Source organism: Thunnus maccoyii, chromosome 13 (assembly GCF_910596095.1).
Source record: "Thunnus maccoyii chromosome 13, fThuMac1.1, whole genome shotgun sequence".
Lineage (NCBI taxonomy): Eukaryota > Metazoa > Chordata > Actinopteri > Scombriformes > Scombridae > Thunnus > Thunnus maccoyii.
This window is the reverse complement of record NC_056545.1, coordinates 9,609,294-9,633,219: the sequence shown is the minus strand read 5'-3', so window position 1 is coordinate 9,633,219 and position 23,926 is coordinate 9,609,294. Positions and strand designations below refer to the sequence as shown.

General features: G+C 40.0%; 3 protein-coding genes and 8 non-coding genes across 11 annotated transcripts; 4 read left to right on the top strand and 7 right to left on the bottom strand.

Annotated features, from left to right (window-relative positions):
- Positions 1–2,902: 2,902 nt before the first annotated feature.
- On the bottom strand, positions 2,903–3,356 carry LOC121910792 (histone H2B 1/2-like). Its single transcript, XM_042432115.1, has one exon. The coding sequence runs from the start codon at positions 3,315–3,317 to the stop codon at positions 2,949–2,951; it is 369 nt and encodes a 122-aa protein (XP_042288049.1). The 5' UTR covers positions 3,318–3,356; the 3' UTR covers positions 2,903–2,948.
- A 925-nt stretch (positions 3,357–4,281) lies between these two features.
- Positions 4,282–4,670, bottom strand: LOC121910794 (histone H4). The gene has a single exon (XM_042432117.1). It carries the CDS (start codon positions 4,644–4,646, stop codon positions 4,335–4,337), a length of 312 nt encoding a protein of 103 aa, XP_042288051.1. The 5' UTR covers positions 4,647–4,670; the 3' UTR covers positions 4,282–4,334.
- A 1,911-nt stretch (positions 4,671–6,581) lies between these two features.
- On the bottom strand, positions 6,582–6,670 carry trnay-gua. The gene is given in 2 exon segments: positions 6,582–6,617; positions 6,634–6,670. It is a non-coding gene; the product is annotated as a tRNA-Tyr (tRNA).
- Positions 6,671–7,482: 812 nt separating this feature from the next.
- trnay-gua lies at positions 7,483–7,571 on the bottom strand. Its single transcript is given in 2 exon segments — positions 7,483–7,518; positions 7,535–7,571. It is a non-coding gene; the product is annotated as a tRNA-Tyr (tRNA).
- A 382-nt stretch (positions 7,572–7,953) lies between these two features.
- On the bottom strand, positions 7,954–8,042 carry trnay-gua. The gene is given in 2 exon segments: positions 7,954–7,989; positions 8,006–8,042. It is a non-coding gene; the product is annotated as a tRNA-Tyr (tRNA).
- An 812-nt stretch (positions 8,043–8,854) lies between these two features.
- trnay-gua lies at positions 8,855–8,943 on the bottom strand. Its single transcript is given in 2 exon segments — positions 8,855–8,890; positions 8,907–8,943. It is a non-coding gene; the product is annotated as a tRNA-Tyr (tRNA).
- A 4,412-nt stretch (positions 8,944–13,355) lies between these two features.
- Positions 13,356–16,874, bottom strand: LOC121910776 (serine/threonine-protein kinase pim-1-like). The gene is made up of 9 exons (XM_042432099.1): positions 16,610–16,874; positions 16,216–16,383; positions 15,334–15,510; positions 15,144–15,238; positions 14,947–14,994; positions 14,638–14,835; positions 14,333–14,513; positions 14,039–14,212; positions 13,356–13,924 (listed from the first exon to the last, which is right to left on the bottom strand). Exons 1-9 carry the CDS (start codon positions 16,659–16,661, stop codon positions 13,833–13,835), a joined length of 1,185 nt encoding a protein of 394 aa, XP_042288033.1. The 5' UTR covers positions 16,662–16,874; the 3' UTR covers positions 13,356–13,832.
- A 4,227-nt stretch (positions 16,875–21,101) lies between these two features.
- Positions 21,102–21,190, top strand: trnay-gua. Its single transcript is given in 2 exon segments — positions 21,102–21,138; positions 21,155–21,190. It is a non-coding gene; the product is annotated as a tRNA-Tyr (tRNA).
- Positions 21,191–21,572: 382 nt separating this feature from the next.
- trnay-gua lies at positions 21,573–21,661 on the top strand. The gene is given in 2 exon segments: positions 21,573–21,609; positions 21,626–21,661. It is a non-coding gene; the product is annotated as a tRNA-Tyr (tRNA).
- An 826-nt stretch (positions 21,662–22,487) lies between these two features.
- trnay-gua lies at positions 22,488–22,576 on the top strand. Its single transcript is given in 2 exon segments — positions 22,488–22,524; positions 22,541–22,576. It is a non-coding gene; the product is annotated as a tRNA-Tyr (tRNA).
- An 860-nt stretch (positions 22,577–23,436) lies between these two features.
- On the top strand, positions 23,437–23,525 carry trnay-gua. Its single transcript is given in 2 exon segments — positions 23,437–23,473; positions 23,490–23,525. It is a non-coding gene; the product is annotated as a tRNA-Tyr (tRNA).
- The last annotated feature ends 401 nt before the right edge of the window (positions 23,526–23,926 follow it).

The window sequence follows — 23,926 nt, the reverse complement described above, 5'->3', positions numbered from 1 at the left end:
GGTCAAAAATAAAAAATGCAATATACTTTGACAGAAAATACAAACTCTACCTTACCATTCACTGTAGAATCAGGATCAAACAGGTTAAGGATTCATTTGATTGAAAAGTTAGAAAGTGACAGTTTATTGGATGGTTGGTTGCTAGGGGTGGGGGAGTTCAAGATAGTTCTCCCTCATTGCAGTTTAGCTACTGAGTTACAAGGCTGGAAGACCACAATGTCTTTGGGTAAAAAAGATGGATTGGGGGAGAGATGCAAAGATAGATGTTTGGTTGCGCTGGTACATTTTAAACAAAATCTTGTAATGCTGTGCATATTGCACCATTTACGATTTTAATTGGTTTTCATATTTTGGGTTTTTTTTGTGCAAAATCACTTCAGTGAATGTATGACTGTGCTACAAAGGCGTTAGGCGCACTTCAGATGCCTTGGTGGCTGCCACACACACACCATTCTCCAGTCACTTCATTGGACATCTGACCACCTGCACTGATGTTGGCTGTGTAAATTAGTGTAATGCAGTAAACTGGAGGGATTTTGGCGTTAAATACAGTGTATTCCGTTTTTAAAATATTTAGTGTGTGATCTCATCAGTCATGTACGTGTTCCTGTGCCTAAACCAGTCCATACCAGTTGACTGTAGCAAAGTGGAAGTGTACCAAAGCACTTCTTAGCATCCACCTCCATGTCCAATCACTTTGTTCAATTTCGAGAGCTTTTTTTCTTTTTTTTTGTTGCACTGACTTTCTTCTGATATTAATACTGCTGTCATTCTCCACAGGAACAATATAAACATCAACATTCATGGGTGGTTTTACCATAGACTGTAAAAAATATGGACGTAGTCACCGTCGTTTTGAAGCCTCGAGTTTAGCGATTTGACTGTTGCCATGTTTGATTTTTGGAGCCAGAAGTGACCATCGTATTGGACGAGATGGTGGAACTGACTATAGCGCTAGCTGCTAGCTCGGTTAGCACGGTGCATTTACAATCTATGGTTAACAGTGATAATGCTAATGCTAATTTCCACTTGCGAAAAACAGGGCTAAGACTGTTAAAACAAAATGCACTCACCGGAAAAACTGAACAGCTGACTCCGTAGAGGTCCTTTTATCACAACCAAACGCTTAGCAAGACTTTTTAAGGTGACTAAATGTTACAATTAACTGTCATGAACAGAAAACACCCTGGGTACATCCCAAGTTTCTTATTTGATCTTTCCTCGCTCCTCGCTGAACCGGAAGTTGTTCAGGTCCGCCATTTTGATGGGCGTCCCGGTCCCAAGTCTCCTATTTCTTATTTCGAGTATCAAGGAGCGAGTAAACAGAAAGCAGCCTTCACACCGGCCGACACAACCACTTATTGGATATCAGTTATTGACTGGACGCTGCAGCTGATCGGACTGATCTGATACATCACAACATCACTGCAGTTTCATACCAGTGTGATCGAGACAGATAACATTAAATTTAAGTGTACCACTCCCAAGTTTTATATTTTTTTGGTTTTCTGATTCATCATCAAGTTAAAAAATATGTGTTAACTGTCCGTCTGATCAACAAAAGAACCATAAACAACTTTCTTCATTTAAGATTTGTCTTTTTCATGATCTTGCTGTTTCCCCCATGAACTGTTATTATGGATAAAGTTAAAGTCAGGGAGAGTTTATCTGCCAGCAAGAATCACAGTTTAAACACATTTATATTTTACATAATTTGTCAATTCAGTCACATGTGAGGCTGAAAATTCCTGAGCGTCAGGTTTGATATAAGTTACATAATTTAAATTTTCCCTGAACCATTTAGCCTAATAAATAATTTCCAGTGTTCAAAAGACACTCTTATCATATTCTGGGTTATTAAATAATGAATTCACAATCAGAATATCAATAAATACAGACGCAAATAATAAACAGATAATATAAAGCATTCTGCCAGTTTCACATGCAATGGTTCATGTGCTCTAAGCAAGACACAGTACACAGTATAACAGAATGCAGGTTTTTATTAATGTGCAGGTGTTTATTGAACAGGTAACAGGCTACAAAGAGAACTGATAACGAGCATCTTTATTGGTATTATCACAGTGCACATGTGTGAAGACACGAGCTCATCATCAAAAGTCCCTACAGCTGTTAAAGCCGACTGACAGTCTGTCAGTTTATTAAATATTCAAAGACGTGTATTAAACAACGTGTGAACTGACATTTGTGAGGCAACATTTACTCAACAAATGAAAATATTTCTGCCTGTAAATCAAATTATTGAGGCAGAAATTAAACTCACGGTCACTTAGTCTCCGTTTATTTGTTGTATATTCATTGCGTTGCGAAAATCAACGTGGATTATTTTGATTATTTGTCGGGTGAACTCTGAAGTATTGCATGCAAACTTTATAGTATAACAGCAGCGATACCCTGTGGTTTAAATATTTAGTGCATTCGTATCAAGGTCAATGGACTCATGTGAGTCTTTTCACCATACTGTATATAAAGATATTATTGCTGATTTATTGCCCACATTGACACACGCAAAAGTGTGCCAATATATCCAAAAATATGCCCCAGATTAATTTTGCAGAGCATTTAAATATAGTAACAAAACTGGTGTTACCATTACAACCAAACCATATACAGTAGATGAAGTATACAAATACATGAACATGACATGTTAAGATTTGTTTTATTGAGCTCCACATGGCTGCATCAGAACATTCACTTCCATCATTTAAATCTGACATAACACAGTGCAGGAAAAAAAAAAAAAAAAAAACCTTTGGTCCAACTATTTGTATAGTTTAGTCAAATATTAAGCAAAACGCTGATGTCTTAAATTACAACAATACTTATCAGTGGAGAAAACTAAACACATTTAGAAGGAGTAAAGCTCTCTGTTGAAGTTGTGGGTGGTCCTGAAAAGGACCTTTATGTTGTTGGTACAGACAGCGGATTTACTTGGAGCTGGTGTACTTGGTGACGGCCTTGGTGCCCTCAGACACGGCGTGTTTGGCCAGCTCACCGGGCAGCAGCAGACGGACGGCGGTCTGGATCTCCCTGGAGGTGATGGTGGAGCGCTTGTTGTAGTGGGCCAGGCGGGAAGCCTCACCGGCGATGCGCTCAAAGATGTCCCCCACAAAGGAGTTCATGATGCCCATGGCCTTAGAAGAGATGCCAGTGTCGGGGTGGACCTGCTTCAGCACTTTGTACACGTAGATAGCATAGCTCTCCTTGCGGGTCTTTTTCTTCTTCTTGCCGGTCTTGGTGGCTTTAGACACGGCCTTCTTGGAGCCTTTCTTCGGGGCTTTGACTGGATCAGGCATGGTTGGTCGTTGAATTTCCTCAAACGAATACTTATTACACCTCCAAACGGCCTCTATATATCCATCTGATGCAAATTTGACTGCGCCGTTGCTCGAACAGGATTGGTTGACTTCTTGTTAGCTAGACTGAGCATGCGCAACACAAACACCGCCCCAACCTCTGAAGAACGATCTGACCGCCTTTTTACTTATAAACCCACCTCATCTGAAGAGTGTCCACTGTTTATCATATAATATGCTGTACAAAAATCCATAAATATAGAGAAATAAACACATTGTATTTAGATTTAGTATCCTCTAAGATGATCTGTTTTATCGATCTATGATAAAAAATAATAATAATAAAACCTATGGATAGATTTTATTTCATCAAGCTTTTGGTGCTGTTCTCTGTGGAATAACAGTACTTTCCAAAAATGATGTTAATATGAATTCTATTGATTCTCCTGTGCTGAACCCAGCTGACACATGAAGATCATGTAACCCCATTTATCATCTCAACACACCTCAGATTTGTTTTGAGAAGTTTTCACAACCTAGTCACCTGAAAATAAAGCTTATTAATAACTTTTAGTTATGTTCAAAGCACCAGTAAATGATTTGTCATTAATTAAGCCCTTAATTTCTTCATCTTTATGGTGAGTTGGAGCATGAGCACAAGTAGAAAGAAACACTGAAATTATATACAAAAGCTACATATATGTAATGACTAATTTCTTTTGTAACCCCATAAATCATGTCAGATTTATTCTGAAAGGAAGGAGGGTGTTTTCACAACCTGGTCACCTAAAAATTAAGTCTATTGATAGTTTGTAATTATGTACAGAGAGTGCCAAATGATTTAAGCCCTTAATTGCTTATGTACTGAGTTAGAGCATAGACAAAAGTTGCAAGAAGCATTGAAATTATATACAAAGGCTTCATTTGTTAATACATTGTAACAGGACAGCTCTTAGAGGAGGTGGGCGGCTCTTAAAAGAGCCTTTGTGTTTCGGTATCAGCGGGTCAGGATCTGGTTTAACCTCCGAAGCCGTACAGGGTGCGGCCCTGCCTCTTCAGTGCGTACACCACGTCCATGGCGGTCACGGTCTTTCTCTTGGCGTGCTCGGTGTAGGTGACGGCATCACGGATCACGTTCTCCAGGAACACCTTCAGCACACCGCGAGTCTCCTCGTAGATCAGACCGGAGATACGCTTGACTCCACCGCGGCGAGCCAGACGGCGGATGGCGGGTTTGGTGATTCCCTGGATGTTATCACGGAGAACTTTGCGGTGACGCTTGGCGCCTCCTTTACCGAGTCCTTTGCCTCCCTTGCCTCTTCCGCTCATTTTTACTGATCTAGTCTCTGACGAGTTAAGAGTCGAGTATGAGACATTTTAATTGAGCTTCTGTATTTAAAGCGTGTCTGCGGACGTAAGAGAAGACAGGTGGCGGCAACTTTGCTGGGCGACGCCGAACTCAGCAGCTCCGCCCACGTAGTGTTTCAAACTGCATTACAAAACGTTGAGCCTTAATATTGTTGTCCTCTTATGAAAGCGGATTACTCACATAAAACATGATAAAACCTGACAATCTGACTGACAGACTGAATCTTCATATCGGTCTGAATGTGATAGTTTAACAACCGATGCAGCGTTTATGAAGTTTTTATGAACTGTTGAGTGTTGAATGGATCGGACTAGCTGACGTTAGCAGCTTTATTTCAGCTTTATTTCCAGATGATGCACCAGCTGATTTAAAATAGACATCATCTGAATAAAGCCGTCAGGAAACTCTATGCCTTCATCACAGCCCAGATCAAGGCCAATAATATAAATATATATATTTATATTTATTAATATATTTTTGTGTCTTCAGGTTTGTGTAAGATTTCTGGTAAAATACAGAGACTGTCCCACATTACTTGCACTTTAATTGCACATGTTTGTTCTTTATAATTTCATCTAATATCTCGCGATGTGAGGAAGGAGGAATTTAATTCACCAAACGAGACGTCCTCGCTTACTCCAGCGTCATCTTGCGGAGACGACAACTACTCATGACGCACATCACCTCAACTGTTAAATATGTAGAAGTCAGCTCTCAATATGTAGAACTTATTAAGTTCATAAACAGTTTAAACTCTAAAGTTTAAACTCAAAATTCATTCATACAATCAATTAATACTTTACACTGTTACTTAATAATTTCTACATAGTGATAGCTGGAAGGAAAACACCTGATAACTGCTCCAATTTTATCATTTGATTATAGATCTATAGCAGCGTCTGTCTGTCACAGAATAAAACACAAATAGACAGTTGAAATCCGTTAATTACTGAAAGAACAGAACTGACATAAGGGAGCAATAAAAACAGCTGTAGCCTGCAGAATATGAATATAAATAAAGAAAATATTGGTTATTTAGTTTGTGAAAGTCTGACGTGCTTTTCAGGCTCAGGGTGATTTTATAGGAGACATGCAGCTGTGCAGCGTCACATTTTTCTGAAGGAGCTGACACGTACTTAAACGGAGAAGAAGAAAGGAGAAGCCTCTTGGCTTATGAAGAAAAAGAAAGTTACAACAGTGTTTTTTGTGATTGATTCATGATTGAGTTTTAATTTTATGAACAAGTATGACTGACTGCTGTTTTGCTTTCATTCCTTCTCCACAGGTAGTTTTGCTGATCTGCTTTATTACAACAACAGCCCGCCTGTTTACTGTCCCGTCAGATCAGCTGACCAATCAATAGACACATCGAATCAAAAGGGTGTTGCCGTCCGGTAAAAAAACTTCGGCGTTAGATACACCTGTGGTTCCTTGCTCTAAGCTCCTCCAGGAGCCTCCTCGCTCCTCACTCCTAGTCTCCTCCAGGTGCATTTAAAGGATTGGAAGATCCTCCATGATGGCGGATTGAGATCGGTTTCCGGGTCATGGAGGAAAGAGGACACAAGGAAACACAGAATTAGCATAATGAAAGGTCAAATGTTGAGGCCAACCACTTTATGTACCAGCAGGCATGAAAAAGCTTTTCTTTGTTTGAACAAATCAAGAATGGCAAGCCAAAATGCTGAAAAGGATTGACTACACATTTTTCCAATGATTTAACGCACATATGTTTGTTTAAATGAACAACATTCATGACAAATGTACTACCGATCTACTTAAAGCCCTTGAACAACCACTACACAACATGAGCTCTCCTTGGCTGGGTGCTACAACATAGCGCATCACCCGGCCTTGAATATTCTTCCAACACTAACAACGTACAAATGAAAAACAGCTCCTTCGAGCCGGAGTTGAACCAGCGACCTAAGGATAACTGCCTTTATCAACCTACAGTCCTCCGCTCTACCAACTGAGCTATCGAAGGTTGGGCCTCCCATAACATCGTTCAGGTTTTGCATCGGAACACAAAATGGTGTTTGACCAAATTTTGTTAGGCAAAACTTCACCATTATGAGCTGAACATGGAAACAGACAACTGTCTTACCCTATATGAACAAATTTCATGACAAACGTACTACTGATCTACTTAAATCCCTAGAACAACCACTACACACGGTCAACATGAGCTCTCCTCGGCTAGGTGCTACAACATAGTGCACCATCCGACGTTGAAGGGCTTATTTTAGTCCGAACAGATGAGGCAATGAACCCCATGTGCTGGAAATGCTTGCCTTGATATTCTTCCGATGTTAACAAGGAACAAACACCTCCTTCGAGCCAGAATTTAACCAGCGACTTAAGGATTTCTGCCATTATCAATCTACAGTCCTCTGCTCTCTGAACTGAGCTATCCAGTATATCGTGTACCTTTCTTCAGGTTTTGCATGGGTGCAGACATTGATGTCTGACCAAACTTTGTTTAGTAAGACCTCAACATTGGAACGCGTTAAACATGACAAACAGCTGCCCCTTTTTCACGCTACATGTTTGCTTGAAGCAAGAATGTTTATGAGGAACAAACTGACTATTTACTTAAACTCACCACAAAACCACTAAAAATGTCTTCTTAGTTTGTCTAGCTTCTATAAGGTCCAACATTGAGGCCAACCACTTTATGTACCACCCGGCGTGGAAGAGCTTTTCTTTGTGTGAACAAATCAAGAACGGCAAGCCACAATGCTGAAAAGGATTGACCACACATTTTTCCAATGATTTAATGCACAAATGAAAAACATCTCCTTCGAGCCGGAGTTGAACCAGCGACCTAAGGATGACTACCGTTTTCCACCTACAGTCCTCCGCTCTACCAACTGAGCTATCGAAGGGAGTGCATCCTGAACCATTGTTCAGGTTTTGCATGGGAACAAAAACTGATGTTTGATTGAACTCATTTTGGGAAAATTTCATCACTATGAATTGACCATGGAAAACAACCACCTGTATTAGCTACATTCAATGTGTCTTTAAAAGGACAATACTCATCACAAACTTACTACTAATCTAGTTAAAGTCATTGAAGAACCACTACACATTGTGAACACAACCCCCCCGGGCTAGGTGATATCAATTTCGACATAGAGGTTGGCCAGGTGTTCACCACGTGACGTGGAAGGGCTTTTTTCAGTCCCAGAAGATGAACCCCATGTGCCTGAAAACCATTGCCTTGAATATTCTTCCAACACTAACAACGTACAAATGAAAAACAGCTCCTTCGAGCCGGAGTTGAACCAGCGACCTAAGGATAACTGCCTTTATCAACCTACAGTCCTCCGCTCTACCAACTGAGCTATCGAAGGTTGGGCCTCCCATAACATCGTTCAGGTTTTGCATCGGAACACAAAATGGTGTTTGACCAAATTTTGTTAGGCAAAACTTCACCATTATGAGCTGAACATGGAAACAGACAACTGTCTTACCCTACATGAACAACATTCATGACAAACGTACTACCGATCTACTTAAATCCCTAGAACAACCACTACACACGGTCAACATGAGCTCTCCTCGGCTAGGTGCTACAACATAGTGCACCACCCGACGTTGAAGGGCTTATTTTAGTCAGAACAGATGAGGCAATGAACCCCACGTGCTGGAAACGCTTGCCTTGATACTCTTCCGATGTTAACAAGGAACAAACACCTCCTTCGAGCCAGAGTTGAACCAACGACCTAAGGATTACTGCCATTATCAACCTACAGTCCGCCGCTCTCTGAACTGAGCTATCCAGTATATCGTGTACCTTTCTTCAGGTTTTGCATGGGTGCAGACATTGATGTCTGACCAAACTTTGTTTAGTAAGACCTCAACATTGGAATGCGTTAAACATGACAAACAGCTGCCCCTTTTTCACGCTACATGTTTGCTTGAAGCAAGAATGTTTATGAGGAACAAACTGACTATTTACTTAAACTCACCACAAAACCACTAAAAATGTCTTCTTAGTTTGTCTAGCTTCTATAAGGTCCAACATTGAGGCCAACCACTTTATGTACCACCCGGCGTGGAAGAGCTTTTCTTTGTGTGAACAAATCAAGAACGGCAAGCCACAATGCTGAAAAGGATTGACTACATATTTTTCCAATGATTTAATGCACAAATGAAAAACATCTCCTTCGAGCCGGAGTTGAACCAGCGACCTAAGGATGACTACCGTTTTCTACCTACAGTCCTCCGCTCTACCAACTGAGCTATCGAAGGGAGTGCTTCCTGAACCGTCATTCAGGTTCTGCATGGGAACAGAAACTGATGTTTGACCAATTTCATTTTGGGAAAATTTCATCACTATGAGTTGAACATGGAAAACAACTACCACATTAAATGTGTCTTTAAAGCAACAACATTCATCACAAACCTATTACTAATCTAGTTAAAGTCACTGAAGAACCACTACACATGGTGAACATGACCTCCCCTGGACTAGGTGATATCAATTTCGACGTAGAAGTGGGTCAGGTGCTGCATCACCTGACGTGGAAGGGCTTTTTTCAGTCCCAGAAGATGAAGCAATGAACGCCACGTGCCTGAAAACCATTGCCTTGAATATTCTTCCAACATTAACACGGTACAAATGAAAAACACCTCCTTCGAGCCAGAGTTGAACCAGTGACCTAAGGATAACTGCCTTTATCAACCTACAGTCCTCCACTCTACCAACTAAGCTATCGAAGGGAGGACTTCCCATACTATCGTTCAGGTTTTGCATCAGAACACAGACTGGTGTTTGACCAAATTTTGTTCAGCAAAACTTCACCATTATGAGCTGAACATGGAAAACAGACAACTGTCACTAGGTGGTATAACATACTGCACCACCTGACATGGAAGGGCTTATTTTAGTCCAAACAGATGAAACGATGAACCCCACATGCCTGTAAACGTTTGCCTTGATATTCTTCCATTATTAATATGGCACAATTGAAAAACTCCTAACCGCCTGTAGCAGCATTATGGCTGACTGCAAAAGGATATAGATCCAGGGTAGCACGGTAATTGATTGGATGGTTGGTTGCTAGGGGTGCAGGAGTTTGAGATAGTTCTCCCTTATGGCAGTTTTGCTACTGAGATACGAGGCGTGAAGACCTCAATTTCATGGGGTAAAAAAGATGGATTGGAGGACAGATGCAAAGATGGATGTTTGGTTGCACTGGTACATTTTTAACAAAATCTTATAATGCTATGCATATTGTACCATTTAACTGGTTTTCATGTTTTTTCTGTGCAAAATCACTTCAGTGAACGTACGACTATGCTACAGAGGCATTAGGTGCATAGAGTGCACTGGAGATGCCTTGGTGGCTGTCACACACACCATTCACCAGTCACCTCATAGGATATATCACCACCTGCGCTGATGTTGTCTGTGTAAATCAGAGTAATGCAGTAAACTGAAGGGATTTTGGAGGTAAATACAGTGTCTTTTGTTTTTAAAATATTGAGTGTGTGATCTCATCAGTCATGGACATGTCCCCGTGTCTACACCAGTCCATACCAGTGGACTGTAGCAGAGCACTTCTTGCTTCCAATTCCATGTCCGATCACTTTGTTCAATTTTGAGAACTTTTCTTTTTTCACTGACTGCATTAACAGCTGTTGCAGCTGACAACCTCGCAAACTTTCATCTGATATTAATACTGCTGTCATTCTCCACAGGAACAATATGAATATCATATAGTTTGCGAACTGCCATTTTGTATGAAGAGAAAAAGAGTTCTCTTTATACATCCATCTTTTAAAGCCTCGAGTTTAGCAATTTGGCCGTCGCCATGTTTGATTTTTGGAGCCAGAAGTGACCATCGTATTGGACGAGATAGTGGAGCTGACTATAGCGCTAGCTGCAAGCTCGGTTAGCACGGTGCATTTACAATCTATGGTTAACAGTGATAATGCTAATGCTAATTTCCACTTGCGAAAAACAGAGCTAAAACCATTAAAACAAAATGTACTCACCGGGGAAACTGAACAGCCCACTCCTTAGAGGTTCTTTTATCACAACCAAACGTTGAACAAGACTTTTAAGGCGACAAAATGTCACAATCAACTTTCATGAGCTGAAAACACTCTGAGTGCATCTCGATTCTTTTAATTTATGTCTCCTCACTCCTCGCTCCTCGCCATTTTGGCGAGCGTCCCAAGTCTCTTATTTTGCTTGGAGGAGCGAGGAGCGAGGAAACATGAGAGCAGACTTCACGGAAGTCTTTTACCGGCCGACACGCCCCCTTATTGGATATCAGTTATTGATTGGACGCTGCACCTGATCTGACTGATCTGATACACCACTGCGGTTTCATACCGAAGTGGAGACAGATTAAATTTAAATGTATCATTCCCAAGTTTTATGTTTTATTTGTTTTCTGATTCATCATAGTTAAAAATCGCTCAGGAATTGAATTTTCAGCCTCACATGTGACTGAATGGAAATGACGATAAATGATGTAAAATGTAAATGTGTTTAACTGTTATTATGGATAAAATTAAAGTCAGGAAGAGTCTGTCTGTCAGCAAGAAACAGTATAATGGAGGAAATAATAGATCATGAAAAGAAAAATCTAATACATGAAGAAAGTTGTTTATGGTTCTTTTGTTGATCAGACCGACAATTAATAGATTTTAACCATATGATGAATCAGAAAACAAGTAAAGCATAAAACTTGGGAGTGATACATTTAAATTGAATCTATAATCTGTCTCCACTTCGGTATGAAACTGCAGTGATGCATCAAATCAGTCTGATCAGGTGCAGCATCCAATCAATAACTGATATCCAATAAGGGGGCGTGTCGGCTGGTAAAAGACTTCCGTGAAGGCTGCTCTTATGTTTCCTTGCTCCTCGTTCCTCAGAGATCCCTCCTCGCTCCTCGCTCCTCCGAGCAAAATAAGAGACTTGGGACGCTCCTTTTCAGCAGCCTTTTCACCACTCAGGGGTTTTTGTTTTTGAAAGCAAATTGTTTTATTGGCATATAAAATTGCCCCCCACCCCTCGGATTTCATCAGGTGGGACAATGATATAGTTTGATGTGGTCTGTTGTAAGATTCCATGTTGGTTTTCCTCCTGTCCTCCCCAATTTTTTGAGTCACCAGCCGCCACTGATATATATACACGCACACACACACATACATATATATTTTCCTACTAAATAAAATAATCTTTTTAAAAAAAAAATGCCCTCAGGTTGTTTTTATGAACTGTTCTTATTAAACAAAAACTTAAACTCCCAAGAATGAATACATAATGATTATTTAAGTTATTTTTATTTGTTATTTTAATGGTATATTTTTACAAACCATGCTGCAGGCAGGCAGTAATTAAATTATTGTGTGACAAAATAATCTCAACTCAAGGTCCACTTACTAGCTTTTTCAGAGCTTTCAGCCACATATCACGGTCTTAATCAGTGAAAGGAGCTGACTTTTAAATTTCTTGTCAGTCCAGATGCCTTTTAAAAAAGTTAAGTTTCGCTATACTTTTCAAAATCATAGTATTGTTTTTCAGAAACAGTGTAGCATCATCAGGAAACTGACTTATGTTTGATAATTAAGCGATCCTATAAAGTTCACCTGATAAAAACAAACAAACAAAAAAAGAAATTCTGCACCTAAAATAAATACAGTGAGTTGAAATTTAGGTGACAGGCCCTGGCTAAGAGATAAACTACTGCATATATTGGTACAGAACATGCCAATGCAATGCCACCTAATTCATTATCACTATAAAATTATGTGGTACATGATTGTCCTTAAGAATATTAAAAACCAGCAAATGTGCGTGAATATTTCTCCCTCAAACAATTTACAAAGACACATAAGTAGTTCTGTTCTGACTGAAGTAGCGCATTTAAAGGTATCCTTTGACGTTTCTGACCACTAGAAACGCTACGGAACAATGTTTTTATGAGTGGATCCCCACTTTATTTACCTTGTGCATGCATATAATGACACATAGACGGGTGAGGCAATACACAACCGTTCATTTCATGACCAGGTTTATCCTCTGAGTTTAATTTTACATTTCAGTGTGCTAATATTATTTATGTTTATCTGCAGTCATTCAGCTGATGAATGTTGAATTAAATCTGATAGAGAGCTGTCTGACAAGAAGTTATTTCACCTAATTATTAAAACTTTTTCTTATGTATCACTTCTGGCTTGTCTTTTTGATAGTCCTGCAACAAGCAGAAAACAGTCTGACATCAAATTAACAGATGAATGAATGAATGAATGATATTTATTGTCATTATACTCAGGTACAATGAGATTTCACATGGCTTCTCCTGATGTAGTTACAGTAAATAAATAAAAGCAGTAAAGCAGAAGTATAAGTTGTTCATTTTCCTCTGTTCATTACACAAACTATTGCAATAACTGTCTGTTGGTCAGTTTGATAGTGTTAAGAAGAACTTATTTGCTATTTTATGCACTATTTCAATGTTATTTTTGTGTCAGATGAAATTACTATTAAGATAAATGTAAAATGTTATTGAAAATTAAAGGGAAAAATCCAGAAAATGTATATCACTCAAAAAGCAATAAGAGAGATTATGATGATTCTCTGTGGTCTAAACAAAAAAAAAAAGACTCTTTCATTTTCATTTTTTTAATGTTTATTTTTATGGACTTATTGTGGACATTATTATTGTTATTGTTGTTTTTATGATTATGTTTGTCATTATTATGACATAATGGCTCATTGGCTCCTAATTGCTCATCAGCAGCAGCTCCTGACCCAGCCCAAGCTCTCTAAGAAGACGAGGAAAAACTCCCCAAAATCCTGAGGCCAGAGGGAAAATGGGAAGAAACCTCGGGAAAGGCAATTCAAAGAGAGATCCCCTCTCCTCGGATGACTGGGGGTGCTACAGGAACTACAAGTGGGAAAAAAGTAAAAGTATTAATGTAAAATGTCCAAAATAATGAGCCGAATTAGATGATTCCAATTAAAAACGGTCCAGCCGCACTCGTCCACATCCGCCTTCCTGTCAAAGAGAAAACAGTGCTAGTGCTATTCATGTAATGAGGGGCCGTAAGTGAAAATAAATCTTGATTGATGATGACTGATGATTTTAAATGTTTGTAGGTGTGTGTGTAGTGTCGGTTTATCTGAGCCATGGGTGGTGCTGTAGTTGCTCAAGTGTGGGTCGCCGCTCGGGAACTTTGGTCAGACAACTCTGCAAGAAATCCTGGCATTCTGGAGAGAAAGAAGGAGAAGAAAGATGAAGGCAACAGCTTCAGCGATCCATCAAAATGTGAACTAAAATAAACAGAATTATGTCATGTTTGCCTATAAGCATGTTTTTCATACCATTGGACAGCTTGTTGCTGATTTTTAGCTTGTTGCCCAGGAACTCTCTGGTCTCAAATGATGATTTACTGTGCAGAATTTCATACAGGACTACTCCCAGCTGCCAAACTGTTGTGGGGCCGGCACGGTAGGCACAACAACTGTACCACTCCGGGGGGATGTGACATGAGGTACCTGAAATACACAGACATAATAAAGACTGTGAGGATGAGGAGGCGGAGAGGCTTTCTTTAAATGCAAAAGTCACCGATCGGTGAATTAGTGAAGAGCGGGAGTAGTACCCAGACATCATACCGTAAAAGATGCGGTACAACGATCCTCTCTTAACAAAGCAGCTCAAGCCAAAGTCAATGAGACGGACACGTGGGACATCAGTGCCAGTCTCGATCAGGATGTTTTCCGTCTTGATGTCTCGGTGAAAGATGTTTTTATCCTGAAGTTCTACTGTAGCGTCCAGCAGCTGTTTCAATATGATCTGAGGAAGAGATAGAGAGAGAGATGAGGGGAGAGGGAGTGTTTGAAAAAACATCAGAGGATCTGCCAACATGGCCTGAACTTGCACACAAACACATATTCACCAGGATCCTCCAGTTACTTACCTTGGCCTCCTCCTCTTCCAGGCATCCTCCGTTGATCTCATTGTATGTGAAGAGGTCTACAGAGGGGACTGGTCTCTCCAGGACCAATATGAGCTCCTCGTCCAGATCGTACCAGTCCAGCAGGGACACAGCTGATTCAGTCATTCCGAGTTTTAACATCACGGCGACCTCCACAGAGAGCTGGTTCCCATTCTTATCCTGAAACATCAAAACAAATAGAAGGTTAAGGGAAAGAAGCTCCATAAATACTCATAAATAATCCATAATGCATTTAGTTCAGTCCAAGAAATGTTGGTGTTGCTCACTTACCACTTGTTTACAGAACACTTTATCATTTGGGACGTGTTTAATGGCTACCTACAAGACACAAACAGGTATTTGGTTAACACTTTCTGAACGTACTGTGTTGGGCTGTGTTCAGACCGACATGAAATATTATCCCTGTGTAAAAAAAAATGCAGCAAAACAATGCACGTTAAACATGACAATGTGTATGTAACACTTACTGGTAAATTATCTGCTTTGCGGTAGCCGGCAAACACAGATCCACAGCCTCCTTCACCGAGCTGGTTCCCCTGTTCATATTTGGCCTCAAATTTTGCTAAACAGTGACAGAGACATTTTGTTTTAGTTCAGTTGTTAGGAACATTAATTCATTTCATGTTACTTAAAGCCTTCAATAATCTATCTACCAACCTCTGCGGGCCTCTACTGAGGAGGTGAAGTCCTCCTTGATCTCTTCTTTGGTCTCTTTCAAGTCAACACTCCCCTTCTTCTCCCTGGTTGGTCCTTCTCCATCAGCAGTGGCTCCCCTCTTAACGCCTCTCGGGGCCAGAGATGTACTGCACCCCTCTAATAGGCTGCTGCTGCTCTCTACAGATGAGAAACACCCAGAGTAATATTAGATTGTTGATGATGATAAAAAAAAAAGTACAGGGTTGGAGTTGAGATTTAGATATCCTCGCTTAGCATAAAGATTTGAGGCAGGGGGAACAGTTACCCTGGCTCTGTCCAAAGTGGAAAAAATATGCCTACCAACACCTCTAAAGTTGACGCATTTAAAAACACATTTCTCTCTTCCCTCCAGTGGCATCTATCCATAGTTTTGTTTTATTTGTTCAAGTTTATATATACTATAGATTTTTGACTTAAAAACCAACAGTTTGTGTGTGTTTTGTGGATTATTCATTGCATTTAGGGTGCTGTTTTTGCAAAGAGATGTTGCTTTTTTTTATTTTTAAATATAATTTGTTAATGCTGTGAGCATCAAAAATGGAATTTTATTTTTCACCTCCATTGTAGTGGGGTGAAGGGAAAAAATCTCAGAGACAGATATCTTAAAACCTTAACAAATAAAACCACAATATCTGCAATAATAGATACCACTAGATGAAAGTGGGATTTTTTTTCTTTGTAATCTGGGTTAACTGTTTAAGACTGAGCTGATCCTAATGCCCCAGTTGATGGACATGTCAGTGTTTTCTGTAATAATTAATCCTGATGATATACACTTCCATCTGTAATTTCACATGGTGAACCTATCTCTTCGAGTGTCCGTTGAGGAGGATGTGGACTTACCTCTTTTCACACCAACACCTTCTTCTGAGGTGTCACAAGGCTTGGCTTTAGAGACCCTTTTCCTCTTTTTGGGGGTCTCCTTGTCAGGACTGGCCTTTCCTTTCCTGGCCCTGGTCCTGCCATCCTTTGCAGCCTGTGGACTTTGTTGTGTCTGGCTGCTATTAATCTCTGCAAATGAGAAAACAGTGGAATATTAATTTGTTGTGAATTTTTGTCTCTAATTGTATAAAGTAATCTTTTTTTTTTTTTTATCAAGACACAGTTCAGACTCAGATCCCAGATACCTTGTCAAGGTGAGAAAATGTGCTCAGCAACAGGAATCTGAGAAATTAGTGCCAACTGATAAATGATATAAATTAGTATAAATAAGTGATTGCCAGTTTTTCTCACTTACTTCTTCTCCTAACAGCTGGAGATTGACAAGATTTTGCAGAGTCTTTGTTCATGACGGCGTTTAAACAAGTTTTTAACACGATAACGTCGATGCAACGAGCGAATGTCGATCCAACGATTCAGTATCTGACAGTTTGTCCCGTGTTCTGAGGGTTTGATGAACAGAACACGGAATGTTGTGTCATGTTCTGTTATGACTTCACGTCTGTGACATCACACAGAATGCGTTTGATCAAAATGGCTGCCGAATATTGAATAAGATAAACTGTGTATGTGAGGCATTTAATCAGGCATAATATTTATTTATATATAAGACTATAATGATGATTAACATTCTTTAAGTTTTAGTTAAAAATATTAAAAGTCAAAAACATTAGTATATACATCATACACATATTACACACACACATAAATAAATAAATAAATTTTATATATATATATATATATATATATATATATATATATATAGAGAGAGAGAGAGAGAGAGAGAGAGAGAGAGAGAGAGAGAGAGAGAGAGAGAGAGGAGGAGAAAGAGCAGTGTGTGAAGTGGTGGTGGTGGGGAGGGTGCAATTGGTGGAGGTGGAGTGGGGGACAGAGGAGGACAGGTGCCTGCTGTCCTCCGCAGGGCGGGATCTCTTCCATTGGACTCAATGTATTTCATTTTTTTTCATGCTAATCTGTGATTGGCCATGACACGTAAAATGACGCTCCAAGGGAGGCTGTCCTCCCTTACCAATCAACAACCAGAATGCAGTATTGACATCGAGTTGGTCCAATGATAGGTTCCAGATTTCATCTTCAATTCTCTCCACTGTAAGGCAGAGTCGCAGCAGTAGATAGATCCTTGTCGTAGCTTGTTGTAGCAGCCTGAAGGCCTCTTTATAAATCCATGGAAGGACTGTTAAGGACTGTTGTTAAGCTAACGGGAGAAATTATCTGGTCTGTGCAGTGCAGCAGCAGCAGGACGCTGCCGTGGAGGCTGGAGAGAGAAGCAACTGGAGAAACAACCAGGAGAGTTAGCTTGTTTGTCATTGTTGCTAATGATATCAGACTGGTTAACCAGCAGCCACAAAGTTCTATTAACTAACAAACAAGATTACCAACATTCACAAATGGACGTTATGACATGAATACATCATCTCCATGAAAGAAAGAAGAAGACGTCAGATAACGTGAGTCAGATACAGCTTCTCTCTCTCTGTCTCTTTGGTCGCTAATTTCATCTCTGATGGTCAAATGTCTCTGTGTGGCTGTTTTGTGTTTTTTAACTGATGTTAGCGGTGAATGTTTGTTATCATCGAGTTTGGATGATGGGACAGAGGCTGTTTCATTCACTGTTCAAAAGAGGAAGGTTTCATGCCTCATATTGCAATAACTGAGCATTGAATATTTTATATATTTTATTTTATTTTATTTAAACATTGGACATCTTAAATGTTGTTTTAATTTAAGACCATGGGCAAAAGTTCCTTGCTGTTTCTGGCTGTAAGTGTGTTACAGAATAAATGGAAAACAAAGATTTATTTGTCTCCCCCCTTTTTTTTCACTGATCCTAATAATGATCTGATCCGTGACTCAAATCCGCGATACGATCCGAACAATGAGTTTTGTGTTCATGTTAACACCCCTAGTGTTAACATATCAGCTTTGTAGACTATATTTTGTATATCGTACACATAAATAAGAGTGTGTAAGTCATGTATTTGATACATGCATTAATACTTTCTGATGTGAACCTACACTTTTAGATCTGTAAGTGTTTTTAGTGTTCAGTCTTTCTAGTATTCAGCACTGATCTGAACCTGTATCACATCATTAGCTTTGTGCTACTTTATATATTTCTGTATACTAAGAAAATACACAACATATCACATGTAAATCATGTGATATGTTTTCTGTTTTTGATGAGAACATAAATTTGTTGTCACAATAGAACAGTACTATAAATTTGAATTTCACTTTGTTGGTAAAATGACACATTTGAACCACTACATGGCTAAAATGAGCACTTCTTTGTTTAGAGACATTGGGTGCATCCCAAGTCTCTTAAATTGCATCCACGTTTCCCTTGCGTCTTTTCCTTGCGTCTTAGTGCCTCCCACCGTGGATGCAAGGAGAGACGCAAGGAAACCAAGCGAGGAGAGAGGAAACGAGGAAATTTGTTTTAAGAGACATGAGACGTCCTCTCCTCTGAAGCGTCATGTGAAGCGACGTCCGTTTCTGATGACGGCGACAGCTGATCACAGCTGGATCAGCTGTCAGTCGGCTTTAACAGCTGTAGAAATCATTTCTACTCGCAGAATGCGTTTATACTATTTATTGATCATTTCCATCTGTATTTTTTGATAACCCTGATAGTGAATTCATCATTCAATAACCCAGAACATGATCAGGGTGTCTTCTGAACACTGGAAAATATGTATTTGGCTAAATGTTTCAGGGAAAATGGAAATGATGTAACTCATATCAAACCCGACACTCAGGAGTTTTCAGCCTCACGTGACTGAATGGAAATGACGATAAATGATGTAAAATATAAATGTGTTTAACTCTTATTATGGATAAAGTTAAAGTCAGGAAGAGTCTGCCTGTCAGCAAGAAACAGTTTAATGGAGGAAATAACATCATGAGAAAAATCTTTCTAATAAATGAAGAAAGTTGTTTATGGTTCTTTTGTTGATCAGACCGACAATTTACAGATTTTAATTATATGATGAATATATAAATAAACATAAAACTTTGGAATGATACACTTAAATTTAATCTGTAATCTGTCTCCACTTCGGTATGAAACCGCAGTGATGTATCAGATCAGTCTGATCAGGTGCAGCGTCCAATCAATAACTGATATCCAATAAGGGGGCGTGTCGGCCGGTAAAAGACTTCCGTGAAGGCTGCTCTCATGTTTCCTCGCTCCTCGTTCCTCGGAGCAAAATAAGAGACTTGGGACGCCCGTCAAAATGGCACACCAGGAACAACTTCCGGTTCAGCGAAGAGCGAGGAAAACTCAAATGAGAGACTTGAGATACACCCAGAGTGTTTTCAGCTCATGGAAGTTCATTGTAACATTTTGTCGCCTTAAAAAGTCTTGTTCGGTGTTTGGTTGTGATAAAAGAACCTCTAAGGAGTGGGCTGTTCAGTTTCCCCGGTGAGTACATTTTGTTTTAATGGTTTTAGCTCTGTTTTTCGCAAGTGGAAATTAGCATTTGCATTATCACTGTTAACCATAGATTGTAAATGCGCCGTGCTAACCGAGCTAGCAGCTAGCGCTATAGTCAGCTCCACCATCTCGTCCAATACGATGGTCACTTCTGGCTCCAAAAATCAAACATGGCGACGGTCAAATCGCTAAACTCGAGGCTTCAAAACATGTATGGGTAAAGAGACCTTTTTTTTTCTCTTTATACACTACGGCAGTTCGCAAACTTTATGATGTTCATATTGTTCCTGTGGAGAATGACAGCAGTATTAACATCGGAAGAAAGTTTGCGAGGTTGTCAGCTGCAACAGCTGTTAATGCAGTCAGTGAAAAAAAAAGTTCTCAAACTTGAACAAAGTGATCGGACATGGAATTGGAAGCAAGACGTGCTCTGCTACAGTCCACTGGTATGGACTGGTTTAGACACGGGGACATGTACATGACTGATGAGATCACACATTCAATATGTTAAAAACAAAAGACACTGTATTTACCTCCAAAATCCCTCCGGTTTACTGCATTACTCTAATTTACACAGACAACATCAGCGCAGGTGGTGATATATCCGATGAGGTGACTGGTGAATGGTGTGTGTGACAGTCACCAAGGCATCTCCAGTGCACTCTATGCACCTAATAACTCTGTAGCACAGTCGTATGTTAACTGAAGTGATTTTGCACAGAAAAAAAACAATTAAAATCGTAAATGATGCAATATGCATAACATTACAAGATTTTGTTAAAAATGTACCAGTGCAACCAAACATCCATCTTTGCATCTCTCCTCCAATCCATCCTTTTTACCCCATGAAATTGAGGTCTTCACGCATTGTATCTCAGTAGCTAAACTGTGATAGGGGAGAACTATCTCAAACTCCTGCACCCCTAGCAACCAACCATCCAATCAATTGTCACTATCTAACTTTTCTATCTATGTAGAGTTTGTATTTTACCGTGCTACCCTGGATCTATATCCCTTTGCAGTCAGCCATAATGCTGCTACAGGCAGCTAGGAGTTTTTCAATTGTGCCATGTTAATAATGGAAGAATATTAAGGCAAGCATTGTCAGGCATGTGGGGTTCGTTGCGTCATCTGTTCGGACCAAAATAAGCCCTTCTACGTCAGGTGGTGCAGTATGTTAAAGCACCTAGTGTTGTTCATTTAAACAAACATATAGGGTAAGACAGTTGTCTGTTTTCCATGTTAAGCATATAATGGTGAAGTTTAGCTGAACAAAATTTGGTCAAATTTTGTGTTCTGATGCAAAACCTGAACGATGTTACAGGACGCCCAACCTTCGATAGCTCAGTTGGTAGAGCGGAGGACTGTAGGTTAATAAAGGCAGTTATCCTTAGGTCGCTGGTTCAACTCCGGCTCGAAGGAGGTGTTTTTCATTTGTACATTGTTAGTGTTGGAAGGATATTCAAGGCAGTGGTTTTCAGGCACGTGGGGTTCATTGCCTCATCTTCTACGACTGAAAAAAGCCCTTCCACGTCAGGTGATGCAGCACCTGACCCACTTCTATGTCAAAATTGATATCACCTAGTTCAGGGGAGGTCATATTCACCACGTGTAGTGGTTCTTCAGTGACTTTAACTAGATTAGTAGTAGGTTTGTGATGAATGTTGTTGTTTTAAAGACACATTTAATGTGGTAGTTATTTTCTATGTTCAATTCATAGTGATGAAATTTTCCCAAAATGAATTCAACCAAACATCAGTTTTTGTTCCCATGCAAAACCTGAACAATGGTTCAGGATGCGCTCCCTTCGATAGCTCAGTTGGTAGAGCGGAGGACTGTAGGTGGAAAACGGTAGTCATCCTTAGGTCGCTGGTTCAACTCCGGCTCGAAGGAGATGTTTTTCATTTGTGCATTAAATCATTGGAAAAATGTGTGGTCAATCCTTTTCAGCATTGTGGCTTGCCATTCTTGATTTGTTCACACACAGAAAAGCTCTTCCACGCCTGGTGGTACATAAAGTGATTGGCCTCAATGTTGGACCTTATAGAAGTTAGACAAACTAAGAGGACATTTTTAGTGGTTTGGTGGTGAGTTTAAGTAAATAGTTTGTTCCTCATAAACGTTCTTGCTTCAAGCAAACATGTAGGGTGAAAAAGGGACGGCTGTTTGTCATGTTTAACGCATTCTAATGTTGAGGTCTTACTAAACAAAGTTTGGTTAGCCATCAATGTCTGCACCCATGCAAAACCTGAAGAAAGGTAGGCTACATGCTATACTGGATAGCTCAGTTCAGAGAGCAGAGGACTGTAGGTTGATAATGGCAGTAATTCTTAGGTCGCTGGTTCAACTCCGGCTGGAAGGAGGTGTTTGTTCCTTGTTAACATCAGAAGAAAATCAAGGCAAGCGTTTCCAGCACGTGGAGTTCATTGCTTCATCTGTTCGGACTAAAATAAGCCCTTCAACGTCGGGTGGTGCACTATGTTGTTGCACCTAGTCGAGGAGAGCTCATGTTGACCGTGTGTAGTGGTTGTTCAGGGGCTTTAAGTAGATTGGTAGTACATTTGTCATGAATGTTGTTCATTTAATCAAACATATAGGCTAAGACAGTTGTCTGTTTTCCATGTTCAGCTCATAATGGTGAAGTTTTGCTGAACAAAATTTGGTCAAACACCAGTTTGTGTTCCCATGAAAAACCTGAACGATGGTACAGGAGGTTCTCCCTTCGATAGCTCAGTTGGTAGAGCGGAGGACTGTAGGTTGATAATGGCAGTTATCCTTAGGTTGCTGGTTCAACTCCGGCTCGAAGGAGCTGTTTTTCATTTGTAAATTATTAGTGTTGGAAGAATACTCAAGGCAATGGTTTTCAGGCATATGGGGTTCATTGCTTCATCTTCTGGGACTGAAAAAAGCCCTTCCACGTCAGGTGGTGAACACCTGGCCAACCTCAATGTCGAAATTGTATCACCTAGCCCAGGGGAGGTCATGTTCACAATGTGTAGTGGTTCTCCAATGACATTAAGTAGATTAGAAGTAAGTTTGTGATGAATATTGTCCTTTTAAAGACACATTGAATGTAGCTAATACATGTGGTTGTTTTCCATGTTCAACTCATAATGGTGAAGTTTTGCCAAACAGAATTTGGTCAAACACCAGTTTGTGTTCCCATGAAAAACCTGAACGATGGTACAGGAGGTTCTCCCTTCGATAGCTCAGTTGGTAGAGCGGAGGACTGTAGGTTGATAATGGCAGTTATCCTTAGGTCACTTGTTCAACTCCGGCTCGAAGGAGTTGTTTTTCATTTGTACATTGTTAGTGTTGGAAGAATATTCAAGGCAATGGTTTTCAGGCACGTGGGGTTCATTGCCTCATCTTCTACGACTGAAAAAAGCCCTTCCACATCAGGTGGTGAACACCTGACCCACTTCTATGTCAAAATTGATATCACCTAGTTCAGGGGAGGTCATGTTCACCACGTGTAGTGGTTCTTCAGTGACTTTAACTATATTAGTAGTAGGTTTGTGATGAATGTTGTTGTTTTAAAGACACATTTAATGTGGTAGTTGTTTTCTATGTTCAACTCATAGTGATGAAATTTTCCCAAAATGAATTCAATCAAACATCAGTTTTTGTTCCCATGCAAAACCTGAACAATGGTTCAGGATGCGCTCCCTTCGATAGCTCAGTTGGTAGAGCGGAGGACTGTAGGTGGAAAACGGTAGTCATCCTTAGGTCACTGGTTCAACTCCGGCTCGAAGGAGATGTTTTTCATTTGTGCATTAAATCATTGGAAAAATGTGTGGTCAATCCTTTTCAGCATTGTGGCTTGCCATTCTTGATTTGTTCACACACAGAAAAGCTCTTCCACGCCTGGTGGTACATAAAGTGGTTGGCCTCAATGTTGGACCTTATAGAAGTTAGACAAACTAAGAAGACATTTTTACTGGTTTGGTGGTGAGTTTAAGTAAATAGTTTGTTCCTCATAAATGTTCTTGCTTCAAGCAAACATGTAGGGTGAAAAAGGGACGGCTGTTTGTCATGTTTAACGCATTCAAATGTTGAGGTCTTACTAAACAAAGTTTGGTTAGACATCGATGTCTGCACCCATGCAAAACCTGAAGAAAGGGTGGTGCACTATGTTGTTGCACCTAGCCGAGGAGA